This window comes from Chrysemys picta, chromosome 2 (assembly GCF_011386835.1).
Source record: "Chrysemys picta bellii isolate R12L10 chromosome 2, ASM1138683v2, whole genome shotgun sequence".
NCBI lineage: Eukaryota > Metazoa > Chordata > Testudines > Emydidae > Chrysemys > Chrysemys picta.
The window spans coordinates 75674785-75698339 of record NC_088792.1 but is presented as its reverse complement, the minus strand read 5'-3'; the positions used below and the strand labels follow the sequence as shown (position 1 = coordinate 75698339).

The 23555-nt window shown below is 41.4% G+C and overlaps 2 protein-coding genes across 2 annotated transcripts in view; one reads left to right on the top strand and one right to left on the bottom strand.

Annotated features, from left to right (window-relative positions):
- Positions 1–8043, top strand: part of AZI2 (5-azacytidine induced 2) — a 90150-nt gene extending 82107 nt beyond the window's left edge. The window contains exon 9 of the mRNA XM_024107426.2: positions 7627–8043. Within this exon, the coding sequence (XP_023963194.1) occupies positions 7627–7723 (97 nt within the window). The 3' untranslated portion in view covers positions 7724–8043. The remainder of the gene's footprint in view (positions 1–7626) is intronic.
- Positions 1–23555, bottom strand: part of CMC1 (C-X9-C motif containing 1) — a 66556-nt gene that overhangs the window by 27960 nt on the left and 15041 nt on the right. The window contains exon 2 of the mRNA XM_005297109.5: positions 15751–15843. Coding sequence (XP_005297166.1) covers positions 15751–15843 — 93 coding nt within the window. The remainder of the gene's footprint in view (positions 1–15750; positions 15844–23555) is intronic.

The following is a 23555-nucleotide window of genomic DNA, read 5'->3' as shown; positions in this document are numbered from 1 at the left end:
AAATGTGGAGGGTAAAGAATTGGTGAAAATGCAGACTGAACTATTTCTAACCCCTAGAGGTGATCCCTTGAGGTCAGAATTGAGGTACATTGGTGGGACAGCCTAGGAAAGCTTGCATTTCAGTTTCCAAAGGTCAATAAACAGAAGACTTCACTTTCTAGTGCTGATAATCTGGCAACTTTCATCAGTCAAATAAAGACAACCCCCTGCCCCCCAATCTTTACATTTCCATGTTTCCCTATTCATGATAATAAAAATCTTCCACTTTTTGTCACCAGTGACACTAGTGGGATATTCCAATTAGAGCCTTGATTCACTTAAGCATGTGAGTGGCCCCAATGAAGTGAATGGAACTACTCATGTGCTTAAAGTTCAGAACGTGCTTAAGAAATCTCCGAATAAATATGTGCTTAAGTTCATCCCTAAGAATTTTCCTAAATTGGGGCCTAAATGAAGAAAGGCAAAACAGCAGAGGAGGTTAGGGTTATTATTCATTTGCTGGGAGAGATGACCATGACCAAAACCCATGGTCACAATTAAACTATCCCCACTAAGTAAACATCTAGCGCTGCCATAAGAATTCTTTCTGAGTTGCAGAGTCCATGCTTGGTCTCAGCCCAACAGTGAATGTTTCTGGAAAGTTAAAGCAAACACAGTTCAGCCATTTTGAATTATGTGAAAATCTGGGGGAGAGAAACATCACACTTTATCCATATGTTCCAAAACTCTTGCATTCCCATAACTCCAGCATAGCTGAAGAAATAGACGTCAAAATCGGTTTGTATTGAAGTCCCCACTGAGGAAGGAAAAACAATTCAAGAGTTGAGAAAAATCTGTTCAAGTAATTTTCAATGTTTAAAATTAGCATTTTTGTGCACATCTGCTGGAATTTTATATTCCACCCTCCCCCGCCCCGACACGTTTAACCAACAGTAGTTTACAAAGCTGAGAGGTGCAGATAAGGACCCTTATGCTAAGGACCCCTTCAGTCAATGCCTCCATTAAGGACACCATATTTTAAAGGTCACTGATAAAATGATTTAATGGAGTTGAAGCATCTTTACAATGATTTGGAATCACCCTATCATTTGAAAAGGGAAAATGAAAAACAAAACAAAAAAATCCAGGATATTAGATAGAAGACATTAATATGCCACTGAATACGAGAAATCGAGCACTTAAGGTTTAGGGAGTTCCAAAAGTTAAAATTCCATCTTTAGCCACAATGCACATACAGTATGTATCATTTTGTCTTGCTTGCCGTGTTAAAACCTTAGGGTATTACGGTTTATGAATTAGATTATGCCATTTACACATAGCCCATGTTAATGGGGCAATACAAAGTAGCACCACCACAGCGAGAGCACCAGGACGCATTCTGCCCTGGCAGAGGATCACCCTGAATCCCCTGGCATGCAGAGGGTACACACTTACTATTACACCCCACTATGGCCTGGTCTATAGTGTGCAGCTCCCACTCTGTGGGCCTGCCCACATTGGGAAGGAGGGGGGTACGAGGGTTTTGGTCATGGTCATTCTACCCCACTTGGGGTGTCATCCATCTCCAACTGCCCGCCTCATTTGGGCTGCCACGCATCCTGAGAAAAATGGGATGCAGCAGTCCCAGCACCTCTTGAACGAAGGGAGTGAAATTCTGCTTTCCCCTTCAGGCTGAACTGGGTGGAGGTGAAATAGAAGGCCCCATTAGCTCTCCACTCCCACCCACATAAGGGCCAGACAGTCTAGCCTTATGCTATTTAATCTATACCATAACATTTACAGAAAGGAAAACACGGCTGAATTAATGTTGTGGCAAAGGCCCTAACTTCTGGAACTCCCCGTCTTGAGTGCTCGATTTCTTGACCTTAACATTACAAACTACAAATTGTTACCTCTGACGGAATTTTATGCCAAAAAAATAAAAATTATGCACACAATATTTTAAAATTCTGAAAGTTGTATTTGTCAATAAATAAATGTGGCTCCAACATGACAGTGGGGAGCACAGGCCACTGACTGCATTGAGGTGGGAGATCACCCTGAAGCCCCCCATCTTCGCCAGTACAAGGACTCGGCAGTGAGGCTGCACCTGACCCTAACACAGTGCAAGGGCTGGGCCTGCCCCCAAAACATGCCGGGGCCCTGACCCTCTGCACCATGTGTGGATGGGCAGGCTCAGCCCAGCAGGATCCAAGTGTGGAGGGGCTTAGTGTTGGGGAATCCAGGTGTGGGATGACTAGTTTCTGTGTGGGGCAATCTGGGTGCAGGCGGCTCAATGGGAGATCTGGATGCCCAGGAACTCATCGGGGGGGGGGGGGGGAAGGGGTCTGGGTGCAGGGACAATGGGACTCTACAGGGGATCCAGGTGAAGGTGGTTAGGGCTCAGCGGGGGGGGTGGCGAGATAAGGGGGATGGAGCTCAGAAGGGGGAGGGTCTGAGTGTGGAGGGTTCAGTGGGGGGGGGTCTGGATGCTGGGGGAGTGGGGCTTGATGGGGTGGAGGTCCAGGTGCAGCTGGTTGGGACTCAGTATGTGTGGGGGTTCTGGGTGGGGGGACTCGTTGGCATGGTCCAGGTGTAGAGGTAGGGTGAGGGTTCAATGGGCCTGCTTAATGGGGGAGCCCCAGCTGCTGCCAAGAGGACACTGCATGCCAGGCTCCTGCTTCCCCCGCGATTCCCCCATCACCTTTTTCTTCCCCATCTCATCCCCCTCCCCACATTCCCCTCCTGCTACCCTATTCCACCCCAATCCTTCCTCACTGCCTCTTTCCCCCACCCCCTCACCCTCCTTCCCTCATTTCCTCCACACCTCCCTTACCCAGTAGGGTTGCCAACACTCCAGGACTGGCCTGGAGTCTCCAGGAATTAAAGAGTATGTCAGGTGATTAAATCTCCAGGAATATGTCCAATCAATATAGGCAACCCTATTACTCAGCCCCTCCGTGGGCACTCAGTTGCACAGAAAATAGGAAGGCTCCCAGCACACAGAAGGAGAGCACAACTGGCACTGGGACCCAGGAGGCGGCGTTTAGCTGCAGAGTCAGCGGAGCTGAGACGCAGCCTCCTTCAGATGGTCAGCTTTGCGCTCGCAGAAATGGGGGGGGGAGGGAGGGGCAGTGGCACATAACCCCGTGCACCCCCCATGCCTCGCCTCTGTTTGGGGGGGACAATCTCCTCCCCCCAAACTGCACCCATGGTCACCCCCCAGCGGCTTCACTTTGCTTCCCTGCCATTTTCGGCAGGGAAGCACAGGAATTTTGCAGGGGATAGGGCGTTTTCTGCAGGCATGCGTCCCGCAGAATTCCCCCAAGAGTAAAATTGTGTATCTAAATTAAATACCTGGTCATCGTCATCATCCCCCCCCCACAGCAAGATGAATGGAAAGGAGACTATCAAGAAAGTTTATATATGTTAGCAAGGATTGTTTAAAAAAATATTAGTGAGACAAAAGCAAAGAGAAGGAAGAAATGAAGGAGGAAACCAGAACAAGGGATGGCAAAGATTACCTGGGGGGCGGGAGGGAAAGAGTAGTTTTCACTGTTGCCCTTACCAATTATTTTGACTAGAGTTCAGATTCACGCATAAACTACCCCAAAGCCTGAAAAAAGCCTGAAGCCTAATACTTGAAGTTGCAGGCTAAGAATTCAAATATCCTGCTAAAACTTCTCTATTTTAAAGTCACAAGGTCATATGCCTCTCCTAACCAATAGTGGGGAATGAGCAGTAACAACACCAGCAGCCATCCTGCAAAAATAAATGAACAGTTTCTTATGTTTTTACAGACTGTCCCAAACTCTTCCTTTAAATTTTTGGTTTTTATTCAGACCATTACTGGGAGCCCTCCAGGTGCACAGGAGTGTTTAAAAGTATTTCTATTGACTTATTTTCACACCATAGCTGCTTCATATGCCCCCCCCCACCTCAAGAAATATTGACTGTTTTATTTAAAATAAAACATTTGCTCATTCTTTTGATAATGGAATAACAAAAGGATATTTTTAAAAGAAGAGCCCCTTCAGTTGCAGTAGTAGAGTACAACAGGGATTTGCCACTATTTTCTGCTACTGGTGGAATTTTTATAACACGTAAGGACATTACTCTCAGTGCAGGAAATTGTTGCCTGTTAAAACATGCTGCATTTAAGTCTATTTAACACTGCAATCCAGATATTAGACATACACAGTCATTGACCCTGTTCAATTAGCATATCACACTAACGCAGGGCAGGATCTTCCAACGCACCCTGGATTGGCATAACTCTGGTCCCACAGAAATCAACAGCAGAGTGCACAATTAGGACAATCCTGAGCACTTCTGAAAGTCCTACCTGTTGTCTTTAACTGTTTATCACTGTGAAATATTCATCCACCAATTTTAACTGTAAGAGTAATACACTACTAACATAGTATGTAGACTATGTATTACGTGTAATAAAAGTCTATATGCAAAAAACTCAAAGTTGCATTGTTTGCACAGAATTATTTTCTTCTTCTTGCAGTAGGTGATGACAAAAATTAGGCATCAACACAGATCAACATAAAGAAGTCCACGAGTAATGTGCGTACAAGCTAAAGAACAGTGTCAATATCAACGAGTACAGGCTAGTAATCCTCCCTAAATAAACTAAGATCCCAATTTAGCAAAGTATTTAAGCATATATCTGAACTGAACTGCATTTCACTGTTGCCTGATGGGAGTTGTAATTCTGACCCACATTCTCTCCTATGGGCCAGGGTCCCTGGCTAGATTACATTTCCCATAATGTGCCCAGGGACATGTAATGATGCACAACACAAAGGAATGCACTTTTATGGTTTTTTGAACTGATTCAAAACCAAGCACTTCAGGTCAGTTCAGGACATGAAATATTCCAGTTTGGGTTGAACAGGCCTGAAATGAAATATTTCATTTTTATTTTCCTGGTGGAGGTTTGAAAATTTTCTACAAAAATCAAAATTTCAAGTTTGAGATAACTGGATTTTCCATAGGAAAATCATTCCTGAAGAAAATTCCCAACCAATTCTAGTCCCAATCTTTTCTTTTACCTAGTCAATCCCAGAGGTGATGCTGGGCAATTACTTAAATGCCCCAAGGGTTCTGTAATTTGGCATTCCACAGGGTTCTGTTGGGTCATCCATCCTGTTAAATGAGGTGGGCTGCAGGGGAAAGATTGGGGACAGTTCAAGCTGAAATACTATCAGTAATTGGATGACACAGCACAACCCTTTTTTACCTGACCTGAATGGTGGAGTCTCTTTGCTTTGTGTGTGTCTAGTGGAGACTGGGACTTGAATGAGAGTGAGCTACAGTCACGGCTCAGGCTACATGAAAGTGAAATCTATTTATCTATCTAGGCTCTGATATGGCTTCATTGCTGTGGTAGCTGATGCTGGTGGGGAGGCAGAAACATCTGAAAAGGGTGGTAATGTTGAAGTGTCTTCCCATTGTTATTGAGGGTTTGGAGCACCTTTTGTAAGGGAGGTTTCACAATAAAGTTGATGCTTATGGGTACCCAAGAATCCCAGGATTTTCGGGTAAAAGCTGTAGATGGAAGCATCCTTTTTATTTCTAGTCTGACTTTGGGTGCATTATATCTGCTTTATGAGATCAACTTGTTAGCTATTTGAGAGCTCTTCTGCTATTGGTTTGTAGTTTTGAATACACAATAAGAATCACGTAACCAATGGCTCTTTTGATCAAAAGCATAGTCAATTTTCCACTGTTGAAATAAATCATTTCCACAGCAGACACATTGACTTCAACAGGAGAAAAATAACCCATTTCCAGTGTGAAAGTAACCCCAGGGTAATATTAATAATGTATACAGTATGTAAATATTTATGCAGATACATAGGGAATATAGCACGACCTCTTGAAATTTTAGGTTTATTTACACAAAGTACTAACTGCATTTTTCCTGAATGTAGAGTGAAAGGGGGGAATTACTGTTTAAGTTGCCAAGGAACAGTTTTACTGGTTAAGCAGATGCAGTTAAGATAGCAGTTACTGTGGAAGTCATATGTTGCATTCCATAGTACTGTAGCAAGCACTCATTAACAATATGCGTTACCATGTGCTGCTTTTCCATAGTAACACGTTATTCCAATGTTATTTTCAGAGTAGCTATATGTGACATATGCTTCACATGTCAGAGTATCTGTAGATTTCTATTCCCACCAATGCAAGGTGTAATATTAATTACCCTGAAAGAAAACCAAGCATGTACTCACAAATAAGTGGTAAGAGTGACAGACAAGTGACTACCAGCGATATAAACAAGACCTGAATCAAGTACTAAATTTCTGGGAAAGGAAACTATGAGGAATTAGCCAACACTGTATATAAGCTACCTCATTATGCTTCTTCTAATATCTCCTTAAAACCCTCCTTTGCTGTGATGCCTAAATAAACCCGACAGTGGTTAGGCCACTGGAGTGCTGAAATCAGACCACTTCCTATTATGCTGACCAACAGTGTTTCATTGCTTCTTTGTAGTCCTTTGTCTATCTATAGATATCTGATGTCTTGTTTTATATTTAGATTGTAAACTCTTTGTTGTGTAGGTGTACAGTGCCTACAGCAATGGGATTCTGGTCCATGACTAGGGCTCGTAGGCACTATGGTAATACAAATAAAAAATAACAAACAAACAGACACTATGGAACAGATCCTCCAGCACACTCAGACAGCTTTACATCACTCCACCACTGCGCAAAGCTGTCCTAAAATTGACTTAATTGGCCACAAGAGCATTCCTTAGTATAAGACAGTGGTTTTCAACCTTTTTTCAGTTGCAGACCCCTATAAAATTTCACATGGAGGTGCAGACCCCTCTGCGAGATGGGAGGGTGCCAAAGCCCAGGCTCCAACCCAAGCCTGAAAGTCTACACAACAATGAAATAGCCCCGCAGTCCGAGCCACCTGGCACTTGTCTAGTTCCTGTGTAGACATACCCTAAGTGACAGAGAGGATGGTTGCATTGTCAATAACAATGGACAAATAAGGGAAGGGAAGTGATTTAGGGGGAAATGCAGGGCCCTCAGCTCTCACTGTGTTGGTTTAAAGTAGTGGTGAGCTATCCAAGTGATGACAGAAAGACAGTCAGAATTGAGAGAATGGACAGAAGCAGGAAGATCAGGGTGGAGAAGCAAGACCTGTGAATCATCAATACAGAAGTAGTTGCTGAGCCTGTGGGTAGGTCTACACTTACCTCCGAGTCCGGAGGTAAGCAATCGATCTTCTGGGATCGATCCCGGAAGTGCTCGCCGTCGACCCCGGTACTTCAGCTCGGCGAGAGGAGTACGCGGCATCGACAGGGGAGCCTGCCTGCCGTGTCTGGACCCGCGGTAAGTTCGAACTAAGGTACTTCGAATTCAGCTATGTATTTGCGTACCTTAGTTCGAAGTGGGGGGTTAGTGTGGACCAGGCCTGTGTGAATAGTTGAGTTAAGATGACTGCCCAGGAATAATGTGTAAAGTGAAAGGAATATTTCCCCAGTTCTCATTCTCCCTTCACTGTTTAGTAATTGTTAACTCCATCTCTGATATTTATGCCTTCTATCAATCCAACCATTGGAGAAAGTTATGAAAACCAAACAGCTACCAGTATTTTCTCCCTCTCTTTTTACAGGATAAAAATGCATCAGTTCGGCCAGAGTCCAGGCACTTTTAATCAATCTACGCCCTGGAAGAACAACTTCCCTCCTGAAACTGGATCTCCAAGTTAAACACCTCAACATATTGCTTGTATATCATCACAAAAGCTGAGAAGAAAATGCGTTCATAAGAAATTTACTGTTTAACCCTAAGTCAGCTGGGTCAGAGTTCCTACCCAGGGCATTAATGCAAATACATTAGAGCAATGTCTCAGGCTATAACACCCTCTAGTAAAAGGGTAGTTGTTAACATGATGGCTTACAGTGCCAAACTTACAGCATGTATATTGTGTAGGGAGAAAATTATGTAAGATTCTGATTCTTAAGTATAATCCAAGATCAACTTCTTAAGAAAGCCCAAATGAAAGATTTAATAAATGGAATGTAAATAATCTGACATCAAATGTGTCATCTATGGGCATTAAACTATCAATTCAGATAATTAGGTATAGATAATTAAAATATGATAGAAGGTAAAAGAATCAAAATGAAGACAGTCCTGGTAGGAATACAGCAACCTGGCTGAAATTGATATTCATTAGGGTACTCTTTGCATGAATAGGGAGCATTTGGACTCTGTGGTCTTTATCAGAGCCCCAGCTGGTAATGGCTGAAGGTTAATGCCTTACCCCATTCTGTTCAATTTTCTGTCCTAATTAGTCCTCCAAATCTATAGCTGTGAACACCAAGTGTCTGTGCTCAAAAGAAACTAATTAATGCTAGCAAATTAGATCAAGTCCAAAGATCCAACAGCCAAACTCTTAAATGCTCCTTGTTAATAGGAAGTGTAGCTGTCAATAACTGCTGTTGGTGGCTATAATGAGGCCTCTTTCTTTCATTGAAAGTGATTTCATTTCTCTTTGTCCTGGTAAAAGCTGTTCCATTCCCCCACCTTTCTCCTTCCCCCTCTCCCCCCCAAAAAACAACCTAAGTTGCGGTGGTGAAGCTAGCAGTCTGACCCATTTCTTGTGACCAGCTGGGTTGAAATGACATGAGAAATCAAATAGGAAAAGTTCCCTCCCTAAATTATGTTTTATACAAGTCTTCATGAAAGTCCTATCATTTAGTTAGACTATCTAAATTTTCATTAATGAATAATATACTCTCATATTTCCTTGAAAATTTCTTAATTAGTTAAACAGAGCTAGGCCTAAAAGTATCAGAAGTAAATCAACAGAACTAGGTCCAATTTCTTCAAATTGTAATTTACATATAGCTGTTCTGTTTGCCTAGCTTGTTGGAACAAAACTCAATAACGATAATCCCTCTAGAGGTTGTGTTAATTCACATAGTTAAATGGGATGAGAGTAAATGCTCATTGGAAGTATATGGGGCTGACTCAGTATTTCTAAAATAGAAACTATTCTGCATAAAATGATAGTATAAAGATTCAGCATTGTATTCTCAATAACAATGTTCAGAGGAAAAAAGCTAATTTATAACGACTCACAAAATAAGACTAGACACTACTAACATAATCAAAATGAATCTCAATTATACACATAAAACTCCAACACAATATGTACAATACCATTCACGGTAACTACATATATAAACAGAATGGCCACATTAAACATTATTATAATACAGGCATTTTAATATTCTGGATAATAAATAGAGCAGCAGAGGATAAAGTTTTTCTCCCTCTCTCTACCTGCAGCTTTGTTGCTGGATTGAAATGAAGTTCTCAAATTATATTGATTTTCTTTTCTCACAAAAATCAGACTGCAGATAATAAGGCAGCATACTCTTTTCACCTTCACATGGAAGGCTATACCAATCATATAATCCATGATTTGTCTAATTTATCCAACCAGACTTTGCATTCAAATCTCAATTATGTGTCTTCCAACCAGTCAAAAACACAAATGAGCAACTTCAGATTAAAAAAAAAGAAAAAAAGAAAAAAAACGAGAGAGGGAAAAAGAGCTCTAGCTGCATAATCAAAAAGTGGCAATGTCAGCTGGCTCAGTTTTCATTAAATAATTAACTAGATATTTTTATTTTTATCAGCCTCAATGTCTGATGTTGCAACGCAAGTTACTCAGTTTACTGAATAATCTAAATCCTGAATAGTTCCAATATTTCTATTTTAATGATTAAACAACAATACATTTTCACCACTACACAAGACAGGTGAGCAAATTCCATTTATGATGATGGATAGTGTATTCCTTAACTTTAAAGTCATTATATAGCTTTAATTTTCCCAAGAGAAACAGGATCAATAAAATTGTAAACATGCTAGCTATTGGGCAAATGTATCATAAAACTCTTGGTGCTGTCAGTCATGGACCAACGAACCAATGTCAGCTGTGCTTCAGAACCCTGACTGCAGGAACCAACAGGTTAATTTGTCCCAACACCTGAAGAGTGTTTGCATTGATTAATGGAACTTGGTCCTCTTTATTACAAAAGAGAATGAGCAATGCCAGTGAATAGCATCAAGCTAAGATCTACTAAGTATTTCACACATTTTTTTATCTACATTTCTTGTAAGAGAACATAATAAGCCACTTATTTATATGGAAGTAAGTGCTACTTAAGGTGTCCTTGGGCATTTAAATATACAGCACCAGTGTTGTCCAAGCTTAGGAACTGCTCTCCTTTTGTGGGTCTTGATATGTCAGGTACAAGGGTCATGGTCTGGAGCAGGTGGCCCCTAGAGGGACAGAAATTATCCCAGTGACAGGACTGTTGAGTAAGTGCATATAACTAAAACTATGGTTGACACTGGCCATGCTCTACTGTAGGGAAGCCTGCAGTAGTGTTGCATCCCATCATCTTCACTAAGTATCAATATGGGCCCTGGGCAGAGGAGGGCTAATAGGGAAATTGGGGGAGGGGAATTAGGAAATGCCCTTTGCCAGCAACACTTTCCTAACTCTTCTTTGATAGCACTGCCAAGTGTTTTTAAGAGTTTATTCAGCCATATGTATCTACAGTTGCTCTTTCTAATTATACACTTTTTACTGACCACAGAAGTCATTTTGAGATTTTTCACATTGGTCACTAGAGTGTACCATTAGTGACCAGGTTCAGAGAACGTACCTATGTATATTTCAGACAGTCAGAACATCTTAGCTGTAAAATAGTTTTTCAACGGTATTACTTATTAATTCATACAGCACCTTTCACCAGGAACATTCTTTTCAGTTATATATAGGGATCACTTTAACCCACCATTGAAATGTAGCCAGCTCTGGAGAGATACACAGCAGTCAAAACAGTGTTAGCAATGCCAAACTCTTCAATGCCAGAAATTTAGATATGCAGTGTAGTCATAGCTGTGTCAGTAGCTGTGACAGTCCCAGGATATTAGAGAGACAAGGTAGGTGAGGTAGTATCTTTTATTGGACCAACTTCTGTTGGTGAGAGAGACATTTGGATAGACAAAAGTAATTAACCAAATTAAAACATGGCCAGGTGAGATGCCACCACTCTTACAAAAAGCTGTTAAACTACAAATGCAATCAGGACTAGGGCCGGTGCAACCACTAGGCGAACTAGGCGGTTGCCTAGGGCGCCAAAAAGTGCCCTGGCTCGGTAGGGAGGAGTCGCCTTCCGGAGGCACCGGAGAGCCAGAGCGTTGGCTTGCGGGGGCGGCGAGCCCCAGCCATGGAGGAGCCGGCGCGGCGCAGGGGGGCAGCAGCCCTGCAAAGGTGGCGGCGCCACTAGCAGGAAGCAGCTGAACTCCCTGCCCCTCCTGCCCAGGCTGCGGTCCGCCCTCCCCCCGCCCCTCCTAGGGCTCCTGCAGGCTGCAGCAGATGCATGCAGGCAGCGGCCCTCGTGCACCCCTCAGCTCCCCCCTTGCTGCGCTTGGGCTCTGCGGCTCCCAGCAGTGGCTCACACTCCCGGGAGCCGCAGAACCCGAGCGCGGTGAGGGGGGAGCTGGGGGATGCACTGGGGCCACCGTCCGCATGCATCCAGTGCAGGAGCCCCTGGGGGGGGCGCCAGGCCGCAGCCCGGGGGGGGGGCGTCCCCTGGCTCCCCCCTCACCATGCTCAGGTTCTGCGGCTCCCGGGCGTGTGAGCTGCCGCTGCCCCTCCCGGAGAAGGCTTAGGGCCCTGTGCTCCGGTGGCGGCTCACACGCCCGGGAGCCGCAGTGCCCAAGGACGGCGAGGGGGGAGCCGGGGGATCCATGGGGGCCGGCGCCCGCATGCAGCCGCTGCAGGAAACCCCCCCCCGGGGGGGGGGGGCGCGCTGGGCCGCAGCCTGGGCAGGAGGGGCAGGCACGGCTGCTCCCTGCTAGCGGCGCCGACACCTTTGCAGGGCTGCTGCCCCCCTGCGCCACGCCAGCTCCTCCATGGCTGGGGCTCGCCGCCGCCACAAGCGGGATGCTCTGGCTCTCCGGTGCCTCCAAAAGGGGGCTCCTCCCTGTCGAGCTGCTGCAGCGTCCCAAGCCTGGCAAAGCCAGTGAGTGGACTTGGGGCGGGGAAAGCTCATGGGGGGGGGGGGTGTCTGTGCACCCTCCAGGGGAGTTTAGGGGGCAGGGAGGGGGGAACCTGGTCTGAGGAGCAGCCCCTGGGCACGGCTGGCCCCCCGGGGGTCTATAAAGGCTCATTGGGATTTGCCCCTCAATGAACCGATGTGCAAGGGGGGGGGGGGAAGAGGCACAAGATGGAAGTTTCGCCTAGGGCGTAAAATATCCTTGCACCGGTCCTGATCAGGACCTTGTTTTTTCTCTCACTCAAAAGATGGCAACTCCAACAACATTATGCCTGATAACCCCATAATGGGGTATCAGTTTAACTGTGATTCAGATCAAGATGTATTTAGCTGTGACACTCTGAGTAAGTTTCCCAGATGTGAAGAACAGATCTGTGTAAGCGTCTCTCTCTCACCAACAGAAGCTGGTCCAATAAAATATATTACATCACCCACCTTGTCTCTCTAATACATACATGAGGACTTTTGAGTGCTTGATGATACAATTTCTGTTCAAATAGAGCTTATGCTTTCTTTTTTTTTACAAGGAGTACTATTTACTCTGATTAGCACCTCTCCTTAGGCATATTTCTGTCCAAGAACTAATTTCACAATGGAATTAAAAACAAAAACTAGTCCCCCACAGAAACTATTAATTTAAAATAGATTATATTTGTTTTGCTTAACGATGAGAATGAAAATACACCTCTTCTAGCATTTTATTTTATGACTTATAAAGGCAAGAAAGTAAAGGAGGAGCTGCTGGATGTACTACAGGGGCTCTGAATCTATACTGGGGGGGGGGGGGAGGGTCCTATTTGTAATTGAAGCTTTGCCTTATTTTACATAGAGCAAATTCTACAAAATCATCGTTTCTCTGGTTTATCCCCAACACTCAAGATTAACTAAAAGAAAACAATGCAAAGCAGCTCCTATCTGAAATATTCTTGATATCCCTCTTTGGCAAGAGCATATTAAAAATCACCCCATGACAACTAGTTCATGAGTGAAACATAACCCTAAAAAACTCATATCACAAACATACTGAATTACTATATTTGCATAATGTGAGGGTATCATCAATCATACTTTAACAGAGTTTGAAAAGTTTTTACTCTGAACTCTCACTTTCTCTTTCTGTGACACTTTTCTTCATTTCTAAAGATAAATCCTGGCAGATTTGGAACCTACCCATTACATGATCCCATTTCCCTTTGGCACTCTCAGTTCCTCTCTTGTTCGCAGAACTTGGGTTCTTCTTGCATTTCTTAGAGCATCCCTCCCCTTTTCCCTGTAATTCCAAAATACATACAGAGTAGCTCCTCAGGTTAGGTGTTTGGCCAAACTGACAGAGGTGAGAGGCCTGTGCCAGTTCCTTTCCTTTTCTCAACTGTTTTTTCACAACTGACATGCTCCATTAAAGGAACCTCTTTACTTTAAAAGGGATATCACTTCAGAAAGTATTGTCCTGTTTTGATCAACTGGACTCCAGAGAAGACTATTATTCCAAGAGTGGCCACATATCCTCTGCCATGATCCTCCATGTCCTAAAGCAATGCTGTATTTCCCCTGGTGTGTCCATATCTTTGTAACACTAGTGCAGGTTCTCAGAGTTCATTTTCTTGCATATCCTATCTACTGAGAGAGTGGCTGTGCATGCTTTGGAGGTTTTTTTGTTTTTGTTTTTTAGATATCCATTACCCTATTCATTTATTATATTCTAATGTTTACTTCTTTCCCCTTAATCAGACCAGGCTACTTCTCCACCAGCATAGTTGGATAAGTTGTGTGTAATCTTTCTCTAACTCATGGGTTCCCAGGGCTCCTTGCAGAATGAATTCTTCTTTGGGTCTCCTCCTAGTCAATTCCTTCTTGTTACAGAACTTGATGACAGACAGTGAGCTCTTTCTGTTCAGATCTATTCTCTCTCTCTCACACACCATGAGCACTCATGCCAGATGTACTGTATATCAGAGCTATGCTCAGGCTCTGTGGAGGGCAGGCTCCCTAGACCCCCTCCCTCACGGGTCTCACTGTCCGTCGTTTATCCCCCAGTTTGCAGCCTTTGCAGAATCTCTCTGTGGGCTACACACACAAGCCGGCGTTTAGCTCCTGTTCTTCCCTTCCCTTTGCAGGAGGAGAATGTCTGGCTGGAACAAGGACCAGCCTCTCAGGCAGCCCCTCGAGAATCAGTTCTAAGGGCTCAGTCTCACATAGTCTATTGCCCCTTCATGGGGTTCACCTTTTACCCCTCTTCCTGGGGCCACATATTGCTATCGGTCAGGGCAGCTTCAGCAGCGGTGCATCTCACGGTTGTCCCCTCCTCAACTGGACTCCCTCTGTTACCAGCACTCCCTGAGCGGCACAACCTTCTTACTGTTCACTGCCCCTTCTGGTGGTAAGCTTCCCCCTTTTAAGTTCCTTCCCCTCCAGGCAAAGCAAGCTTTGCAGGTGTGTCTCGTTAGCATGGAACAGGCCCAGAGGAGCTTGTTAGCCTCTTTCATTCCAGGATGAGGGAGTGTCCCTTCACAGGCTCCCATAAAGAAAGTCTTTTCTCACTGAAGATCTGCTTGCTCTTGTCTTTCTCATAGGCCTGGTCCCCACTAACCCCCCACTTCGGACTAAGGTACGCAAATTCAGCTACGTTAATAACGTAGCTGAATTCGAAGTACCTTAGTCCGAACTTACCGCGGGACCAGACGCGGCAGGGAGGCTCCCCCGTCGATGCCGCGTACTCCTCTCGCCGAGCTGGAGTTCCGGCGTCGACGGCGAGCACTTCCGGGATCGATTTATCGCGTCTAAACCAGACGTGATAAATCGATCCCAGAACATCGATTGCCTGCCGCCGGACCCTCCGGTAAGTGTAGACATACCCATAGTGACTTTCTCTACTTAGCTGGAGGTAAACTAGACTATCATTCAGACAGTTCACAAAAGCGTTCCAAGCTCAGGCTTCCTGATTCTTAACTACTACTTATTGTACAGGTCTGCCACTGAGATATATCCCAGTTAAATTTGGACAGACTTGTTGACTATGTCCCACTCTATATCCTTACAATTCCTGGAAGAGAAAATTAATCAACTCCAAAATATTTAGCAAAAGAAATAGCTAGAAAAATTTGCTTTATAACTATTAGCCAGTATTACCACCCAAAAATGTTTGTCATAGAAAAATAAATCCAACTGTTAGCACGAGAAAATAGTCATCTCTCTCTCTCATCTGTCAAAACTTAATTTTTCCAAGGCACATGGAAAGCAGAGAACATCTGCAAGAAACATTCTTTTAAACAGAGGTATGTAATATTACAGCCGGGAAGCCCCCTTGTAAAGTGATTACATGTGGGAATTCCACTTTCACTAAAGGAACACTGAAGAGATTGTTTTGGGGAAGCTATTGCTGTTGTTTTCCTCTTCCATCACACCCTCCAGACAAAGGCTTGGAAAGATTTCCCTCAGCCTAACTCAGCTTCTATCCAAGTGCCTTCTAACTACATTAGGTTGGTAAAGAGTTTATATTGTAAATCAACTAAAGCCAGTCTTGACATTTTGTAAGCTACAATAGTGGTCTCACAGCAAATGGATGAGAAGCAAATCTTACATGATAATTCACTGACTATTTGACTGAGGTGAAGCACTGAAGTCAGGTCTTCTGATAAATATTTGAATCTTACCTTGCACTTTATCTGAACATAGCTCTCTGGCCTTTTCTCTCATTATTTTTGGAATTAACACATCTTTTTCTACATGTCTCAGCTCAGGTTCCTCTGCAAGAGAGCAAAAACATTGCTATGTTTCAAGGAAAGCCAAATTTCTATTTGCAGAAACAACGTAATACTGTTTATAGATGACACACTAAATCTGGCACAAACAAAAGAATAGTGAGGTAGGAGAAGCACATGAAGATATTAAAATCAAGAGGCAAGCAAGTCTGATTATCACAAGGGATGCAAAGTTATATCAGATAGAAATATGAATATTATCTGAACTTTTTTTGTTTTGGTATTATTTACTGTGCATAAGGAACCAGAAACAACTGCTGGTAAGGCTGGTGTCTATTTCTTATTAGCTAGCTTGTTAATATGGTCTGGAGATAAACTACATAGTACTTCAGAAAAAAGTTAGTAAATTGAAACAGAACATTATTTTCTACATTTACTTCCATACTTCATCATTGTATATATTCTGTGGATTTTTCACTCAGGGTCATTGAGAGTGGAGAAATGTAACATACACACAACTTTAAACTGTGTTTCAATTTACTGTGTTTACTCTTCTAATGATATTAGTTTTCTAAAAAGATTGCTTAACCTAAAATCTCCTTTTTTGGATTAATTTAATCAATAGGAATAAATACGAATGACCGGAACTCAATGTTTAAAATACTGTCCCAATTCTCATTTGACTCTCTTTGATGATGGAATTCAGATCTCCAAGTAAAAATAGCATTTCGGACCATGATTAATTCAACATACACCCTTTAGTAATACTATACTCCTTTTCATCCCCAAAAGACATTAGCACTCATCTAACAAACAGAGATACACTTTTCAATCTTTGAGTGACTAACTGAAAGAGATTTGTCAAGAAAAGCCTACTGTCCACCATGGTTCTACAGACCATCATAGTCTGTCTCCTAAATGCACAGTTCTCAGTCTGCATAGATTATTTTTCAGAACAACAGAACAGTAAAACTCACATTACACTGTTATACTTCCCAGATGTGCTCATACTCCAAGTGAGTGTATCTGATTTAGAATATATAAGTGAAAAAGAAGTGAAATAATGAGGTATTCAAGAATAGGCATCCTTGATCAAATATTATATTATACAGATTTTCAAATATCAACTAATTTACTTCTCAGACCGAATCCTTGGTTACTTTGTAGATTAAAGGGCAATACAGAGATCAACATTTGTCAAAAGCTCCCCTCTCATTCCTATCTCACCATCTCTTGACGTTTGCTAACACCATGCGGTTACAGAGTACTGAATCTGTGATATTACTGTGGGAATCTGGCAATGAAACAGAGGATTATAATATAGCTATATACAGAATCAAAGATAAAGACAGTTATCCTTTTGCTCACAAAGCACTCTTACCTTGGAGTTCTAGGGCAGGCATAAAAACAACCCCCAAAACAACCTTCTACAGAGGTGAAGAGGGAAGTGAAAACCCCTTATTTTGATTTGAGTTTATGTTCTAGTTTTCATGACAAAGATCACCATTACAGCTATTTTAGCTAAATCAATATTCTCAATTTTAACTTTGTTTCATATACCAGCATTATTATTCTATATAGAGACTATTTATACTGTTACTCAGTACAAAAGTGATATTTAGGCACCATGAGAAATTATATTGGTCTTGTCTACATGGGTAGTTATTCTGGAATACCTATGGTTGATTAACTACTCCACTTTGGAAGTGGATTAAGCTAATTCAGTATAAGGCACTCTTATTCTGGAATAGGAGCATCCACTCATGGAATTAATCATGAATAGTTAATTTGCTATTAATTCACGTCATATTATTCCAATTAACTTTCATGTGTAGACAAGGCTCAACCAATCAAAATCTATCAATGTAACATTTGGCTGCTGGATAAAGTGTACATGAAGCAACACAGCCCTTTTCAGCATCTTTTTCAAAAAAATATTACCAAGTCAGTTAGTGCTGAGAATGGTACTAACTCTGATTTGATAGTGTTTAATACTCGCTTTGTACAGTTGTAAATAACTATACAAATGCGAAGCAATGGAGAATCAAGGCCCAGTGTCTCAAATTTGAGTAAAATCTGTAACTTCAACACTCTGGGAAAACTTCCACATACATCAATAGCTCCAAGATTTCACCCTAGGAGAACAAATATTCCCCCTCAGCTTTCTAAGTCTTTTCTCTCTCTCCCTGTCCCTCCCCTTTAAAAAACCCAAACAAATAAAAAACTCCCTTTTTTCTATAGGCCATAGGAAAGCTAAATGGTCTAATTATGATTCCCCAAATTAAATTAAACACAGCAGCAAACGTGGAGGAGATATTGACCACTAAGGGCCACTTATGTTACCTGGCTTTGCTCCACTTAGTATTTTTGATTGCCAGCAATCAAATTAATAGTTAAAAATTCTTGTTACATACTACATTCAAACTCTATAACTTTAATACAGTGACCACAATTATAAAGTGTATGCTGCATATGAATGAAAAGAGGAAAAGGAAAATCCTAAAATCATTATCACGTGAGATCAAAGAATCACTAAAAATCTATAGATTCAACCTTTAAATAGAACAGTAAACACACACACACACACACACACACACACACACACACTGACTTGAGTTATTAAGCCAAAGACATAGGACAAACCAATAAACATAGCTGCTGTATATTAACTGACTACGAAATGTACCAACTAAATGACGGATATGTTAGTGTTATTCGCCCTCCTTTTCAGGACATGATCCCTACATAACAGTCCTTCGTTCTGTTAGGGTTTGTCTCTTCTCAATTACACAACTTGTTCTCTTGGTGTCATTAATTTCAAAGTCAACCTGACGTTAAACTGCAGTTTCCATATTTTTAAGTTCCATGAACATTGCACAAAGACAGTTAAATCACTTGTCTGTGCTCTCTCCAATAAAAGCCTAAGGCCTTATCTACACACAATTTGAGAGCTCATTTAAATAAATCTGTAGACCAGGCAGTCCCCTAGGCTACATCTACACTACAGCCAGGATCAACACTCCGAGATCGATCCATCGGTGGTCGATTTAGCGGGTCTAGTGAAGACCCGCCAAATCAATAGCAGATCGCTCTCCAGTCGACCCCTGTACTTTACCCCCCGACGAGAAGAGCAGAGTGGATAAAAATCAATGATTAAAAAAAAATTTTTTTTTAATTTTAAATCTGATTTTTTTTAATAAAAAATGCTTTTTGCAGAAAAAAACCTATCTGAAGATAGTTTTAAGTAAGATACATTATAGCTCAAAGATATCTCATCATGGAATAGGGATTATAAATTCTAATTCTATAGTATGAGACAATATATTCATGTAATGTTTAAAAAAAGTTTTGTAAATGAGTTCCAATAGTTCATGGATTAGGGACCCAATCTTATGGGGTTTGAGAGGCTTCTGTATAGATTATTTAGGTTAATCTTTCTATCTAGCCAATGGGACTCAGTGCTCAGTCTGGAAGATACCATCAGAGATGCTTCGTTTTGCAGTTCTCAAACTATGGATTTGTGTCTCCAGAGATATTATGCTTATTAACAGCAAAAATGTTTTTAAATACATACATACAATAAAATATAGAGGTGAGAAATAACAGACCCCAACCCTATTGTCCCTCTGCAAATTTGTGTACACAGAGTCAATCCCTTAACTCTCTAAAAGTGCAAAGTTTCAAAAAGTTCAATGAATAGAAGATTGTTGGGGGCGGAATAGATCTGGACAAGGAGAAGAAGTGTGGAGATCAATGTGAGAAGGGAGGGACAGGCAGCAGAAACAAAAGTGAAACTGTTTGAGCAGAAGTCTTGAGGTCTTTCCGAGTGTAGCCTTCATTGATTTGAGATCTACCTTACCATTCTCGTATTAGAAGGGAAAACCTATAATGGCCGCAGGCCGTAAAAGAGACCCAGTTTGGGAATATTTTAATGAAGTTCCTCTACTTGTGTGTAAGACAGGCATGCGTGCAAAATGCAAACAGTGCAACAAAGAAATGCAAGGCCTGGTTGCCCAAATGAAACAGCATCATGAGAAGTGTTCCTTCTCAGGAAGAAGCTGCGCTGAAGATGATGAAAGTAATATGTCTGAACATGCAGGATCTTCAGGTTGGTAAACTTTTTTATTTCATACTTCTTTCTTAAGGACTGCCTGTCTTCCTTCTAGACTATTCTTGAATTCTCATGTTTGAGCAAAAAATATAGTTGTTACTCTATGGTACTATCATTTTAGATGCAGTTGTGATAAAAAAATAAATAGCTGAAAGAGGCAGATCTTCCTCTTACAATTTCACCTTTAAAGTAGTACACTCAGTACACCTACTTTAAAGGTGAAATTGTAAGAGGAAGATCAATGAGTGCAAAGAATGCAATGAGTAATACTCAATGAGCAGTATGGTAATAATAATTAAATAACTGCATTGACTTATTTTGTTTAGGAGCATCCATCCTCAACATACAGGACTCTGAAGACTATCCACCTTCAAGATCACCATCATTTTCTATAGTTTCAGAGTTATCTGCCAATGATAGTGTTTCAGTCACATCATGTATGTCACATAGCCACAGGATATCACCTGTAGCAAAAGGAGAAATAAAATCTCCATCATCCAGAAACAACCACAGATAAGATTGTGATAAGAACCAGCCACTTACAAAAAATTATGAAAAAATTGCCCAGTTTGTTTATGCAACAAACTCTCCTTTCCGTATGACTGAGAACCCACACTTCATTAACATGGATCAGTCATTAAGACCAGGATACAGTTCATCCAACAGAGCAGATGTCGCAGGCAAACTGCTGGATAAAGTGTATGAAAGAGAAATTGAGCAGTGTGCAAAAGGTCTAGAGGGTGAAATTGTTAACCTGAGTCTTGTTGGGTGGAGCAATGTCCACAATGATCCTGTTGTATGTGCTTGTGTGACAATAGAAGAAGGGAATGTCTTCCTTACAGAAACAATTGATACATTAGGAAATGCACACACAGGAGAATACTTACAAGAAGTAGCTGTAAAAGCTGTAACAAACTGTGAAAAATAATTAAAATGTCTGACCAAGCTGCGTACTACAGACAATGCTGCAAATGTATCCAAGATGAGAAGAAATTATTTAGAAGAGAGTCCCAAGCGAATAACATATGGTTGCAGTGCTCATTTGATGCATCTCCTAGCCAAAGACTTCAGTGTTCCAGAAATAAAGGCTAATGTTGAAACTGCAAAATACTTCCATAACAACCACTTTGCAGCAGCTCCTCTGAAAATAGTGGGAGGAACCAAGTTAACTCTCCACAATGCAATGGAACTCAGTAGTGGACAGTTTTGAGCACTATATCAAGAACTGGCCTAATCTGATGACAGTTTGTGAACAAAATAGTGAAAAAAATAGATGGTGCTGTCACAGCCAAAGTCCTCAACATTAGGCTTAAGAGAAATGTTGAACACGTGCTGAGTACCCTGAAGCCTATTTCTGTAGCCTTGAACAAAATGTAGGGAAATTGCTGTTTTATTGCTGATGCTGTTGAAATGTGGAAGGAACTGAGTGAGATCTTAAAAAAGAAATATGCAATGATAGAGTTAAATTACAAGCATTAAAAAAACGAATGGGACAAGCACTATCTACAGCTCATTTTCTTGCAAATATTCTCAATACTCGATACCAGGATCAAACCTTAACTGCTGAAGAAAAGGAGTTAGCTATGACATGGACATCCAGCAATCATCCCTCCATAATGCCAACTATAATAAACTTCAGAGCTAATAGTGAACCATTCAAGAAATATGTTTGCTGATGATGTTTTAAAGGAAGTCACACCAATGAACTGGTGGAAGTCACTTAAGCACTTAGATTCAGAGACTGTTGAAGTGATAATCTCACTTTTAACAGCAGTAGCTTCTTCTGCCGGTGTAGAAAGAATAATTTCTTTCTTTGGACTAATTCATTCCAAATTGAGAAATCGTTTGGGACCTGAAAAAGCAGGAAAGCTTGTTTTTCTTTTCCAGATTATGAACAAACAGGAAAATGAAGGTGAAGATGACTGAGTTAGCTGCAGAAGCCAATATTTTACATTTCTCATGTTGATCTGGCTGAACAGTCAATTTAATTTTTTTTAAACTATTTCATTTAACTATTTCAGTTAAAAATAATTCTAACAAAAACAAACCTGATTTTAGAAAATTTGAATGTTTAACTAAATTAAAAAATTCATATGCTTATTTTGTTAAAATATTATATGTTTACTGTTAAAGAAAAACGTCCAGAATAAATAACATTGTTTTAGTTAAATACAACAATTTAAATGTCTGTCTGGTGATGTTCTCCTCCTAATACAGTATGGCAAGAAAATCCTCCAAATATTAATGATTAACCTGTTGAATTGGAGATGGTTCACCTCCCAATGACTTCATAAATATCTGCTTCAATTACCTTTGTAAATTAAATAACCAATCATTCAGTTTTACAGCTATATCAGTTTTACTGATATAGCTGTAAAACTAATCTGAAAAGTTTTCAAAATAAATCACTTTAAAAATGTATAGTGTGTACTTTCTAAAAATGAAACCTACATCTAGCTCTGAGTTGTGAAGAATATGTATTATGGTTATAACAACCAAGAAGAATGCACTTTTATGTAGAAATCCATTATTAAATCGAGTCTTCCTGACTATTGATTTAAATCATGATTTAAATCAATTTGACTTAAATCAAATCCACCCCAGAGAAGAGTAAAATAAGTCGACGGGAGAGTTTCTCCTGTCGACTCCCTGCGGTGTAGACCCCGCGGTAACTCGACCTAAAGTACATCGACTCCAGTTATGTGAATAACATAACTGGAGTTGCGTACCGTAGGTCGACTTACCGCGGTAGTGTAGACATAGCCTTAGATCTGGAGACTCTTAACCCATAATTAAGAGTGTCTGCACCAAGGGGTTGCACTGATTTACCTAAACTAGTTTCTAAACCAATTTAGTTTTGGTGCTCAAATTGCGTGTATACCAAGGATGGCCTAAGTTAGAGTATAAAGGTAGAAAAGGTGGCAGTTGAAAGTATCTGAGAGAACACACCTAATTCATATTTTGTGACAGGGTCTAAGAGAAAAGATTGTCATAACTATTACACTTGAAAAACTGTTTTTACTCAAAAGAATAATTTGTTCATGTTACTCCAATCTTACTCACATTATGCCATATTACTTAGCTCTTTGTTCTATTAGAAAATGAAGTTGTTTTCTTTTAACAGGAAATGAAAGTTGTGACAACACTGATCAACAATCTCCCCAGCTGTACCCCTTGTCACTCTGTATTGGAATTTTAAGGTTACGTGACTCTAGTAAATAGACAGGGCTATATCCGCAAAAGGACCTACATGTGTAATTACCACTTTAGGCACCTAAATCTAACACTGAGATCCTCAAACCTCCACTCATCTGCCACCTAACCATAGAAGTGCCTAAAGTCCTGAGGTGTCCAAATTTCCACTGTTAAAAGTCCCCTAAGTGCCTATGTTTCTGACAGTGGGCATGGACACAGCTGCCTCTCTCATTCCTAAGCCCCAGCAGCATCTTCAGACCAGGCATTCAGTAACTTTGCAAATGTCATGCAGCAAGTCAGTGGCAGAGCTAGACATACAACACAGACCTCTGTCTCCAGTTCTACCCCATTATACAGTACACCCTCCAACACAGTAAACCTATTGGGGCAGATCTTCAGCTGGTATAAGGTGTCCTAAATCAACTATGATAATTTACACCAGTTGAGGATC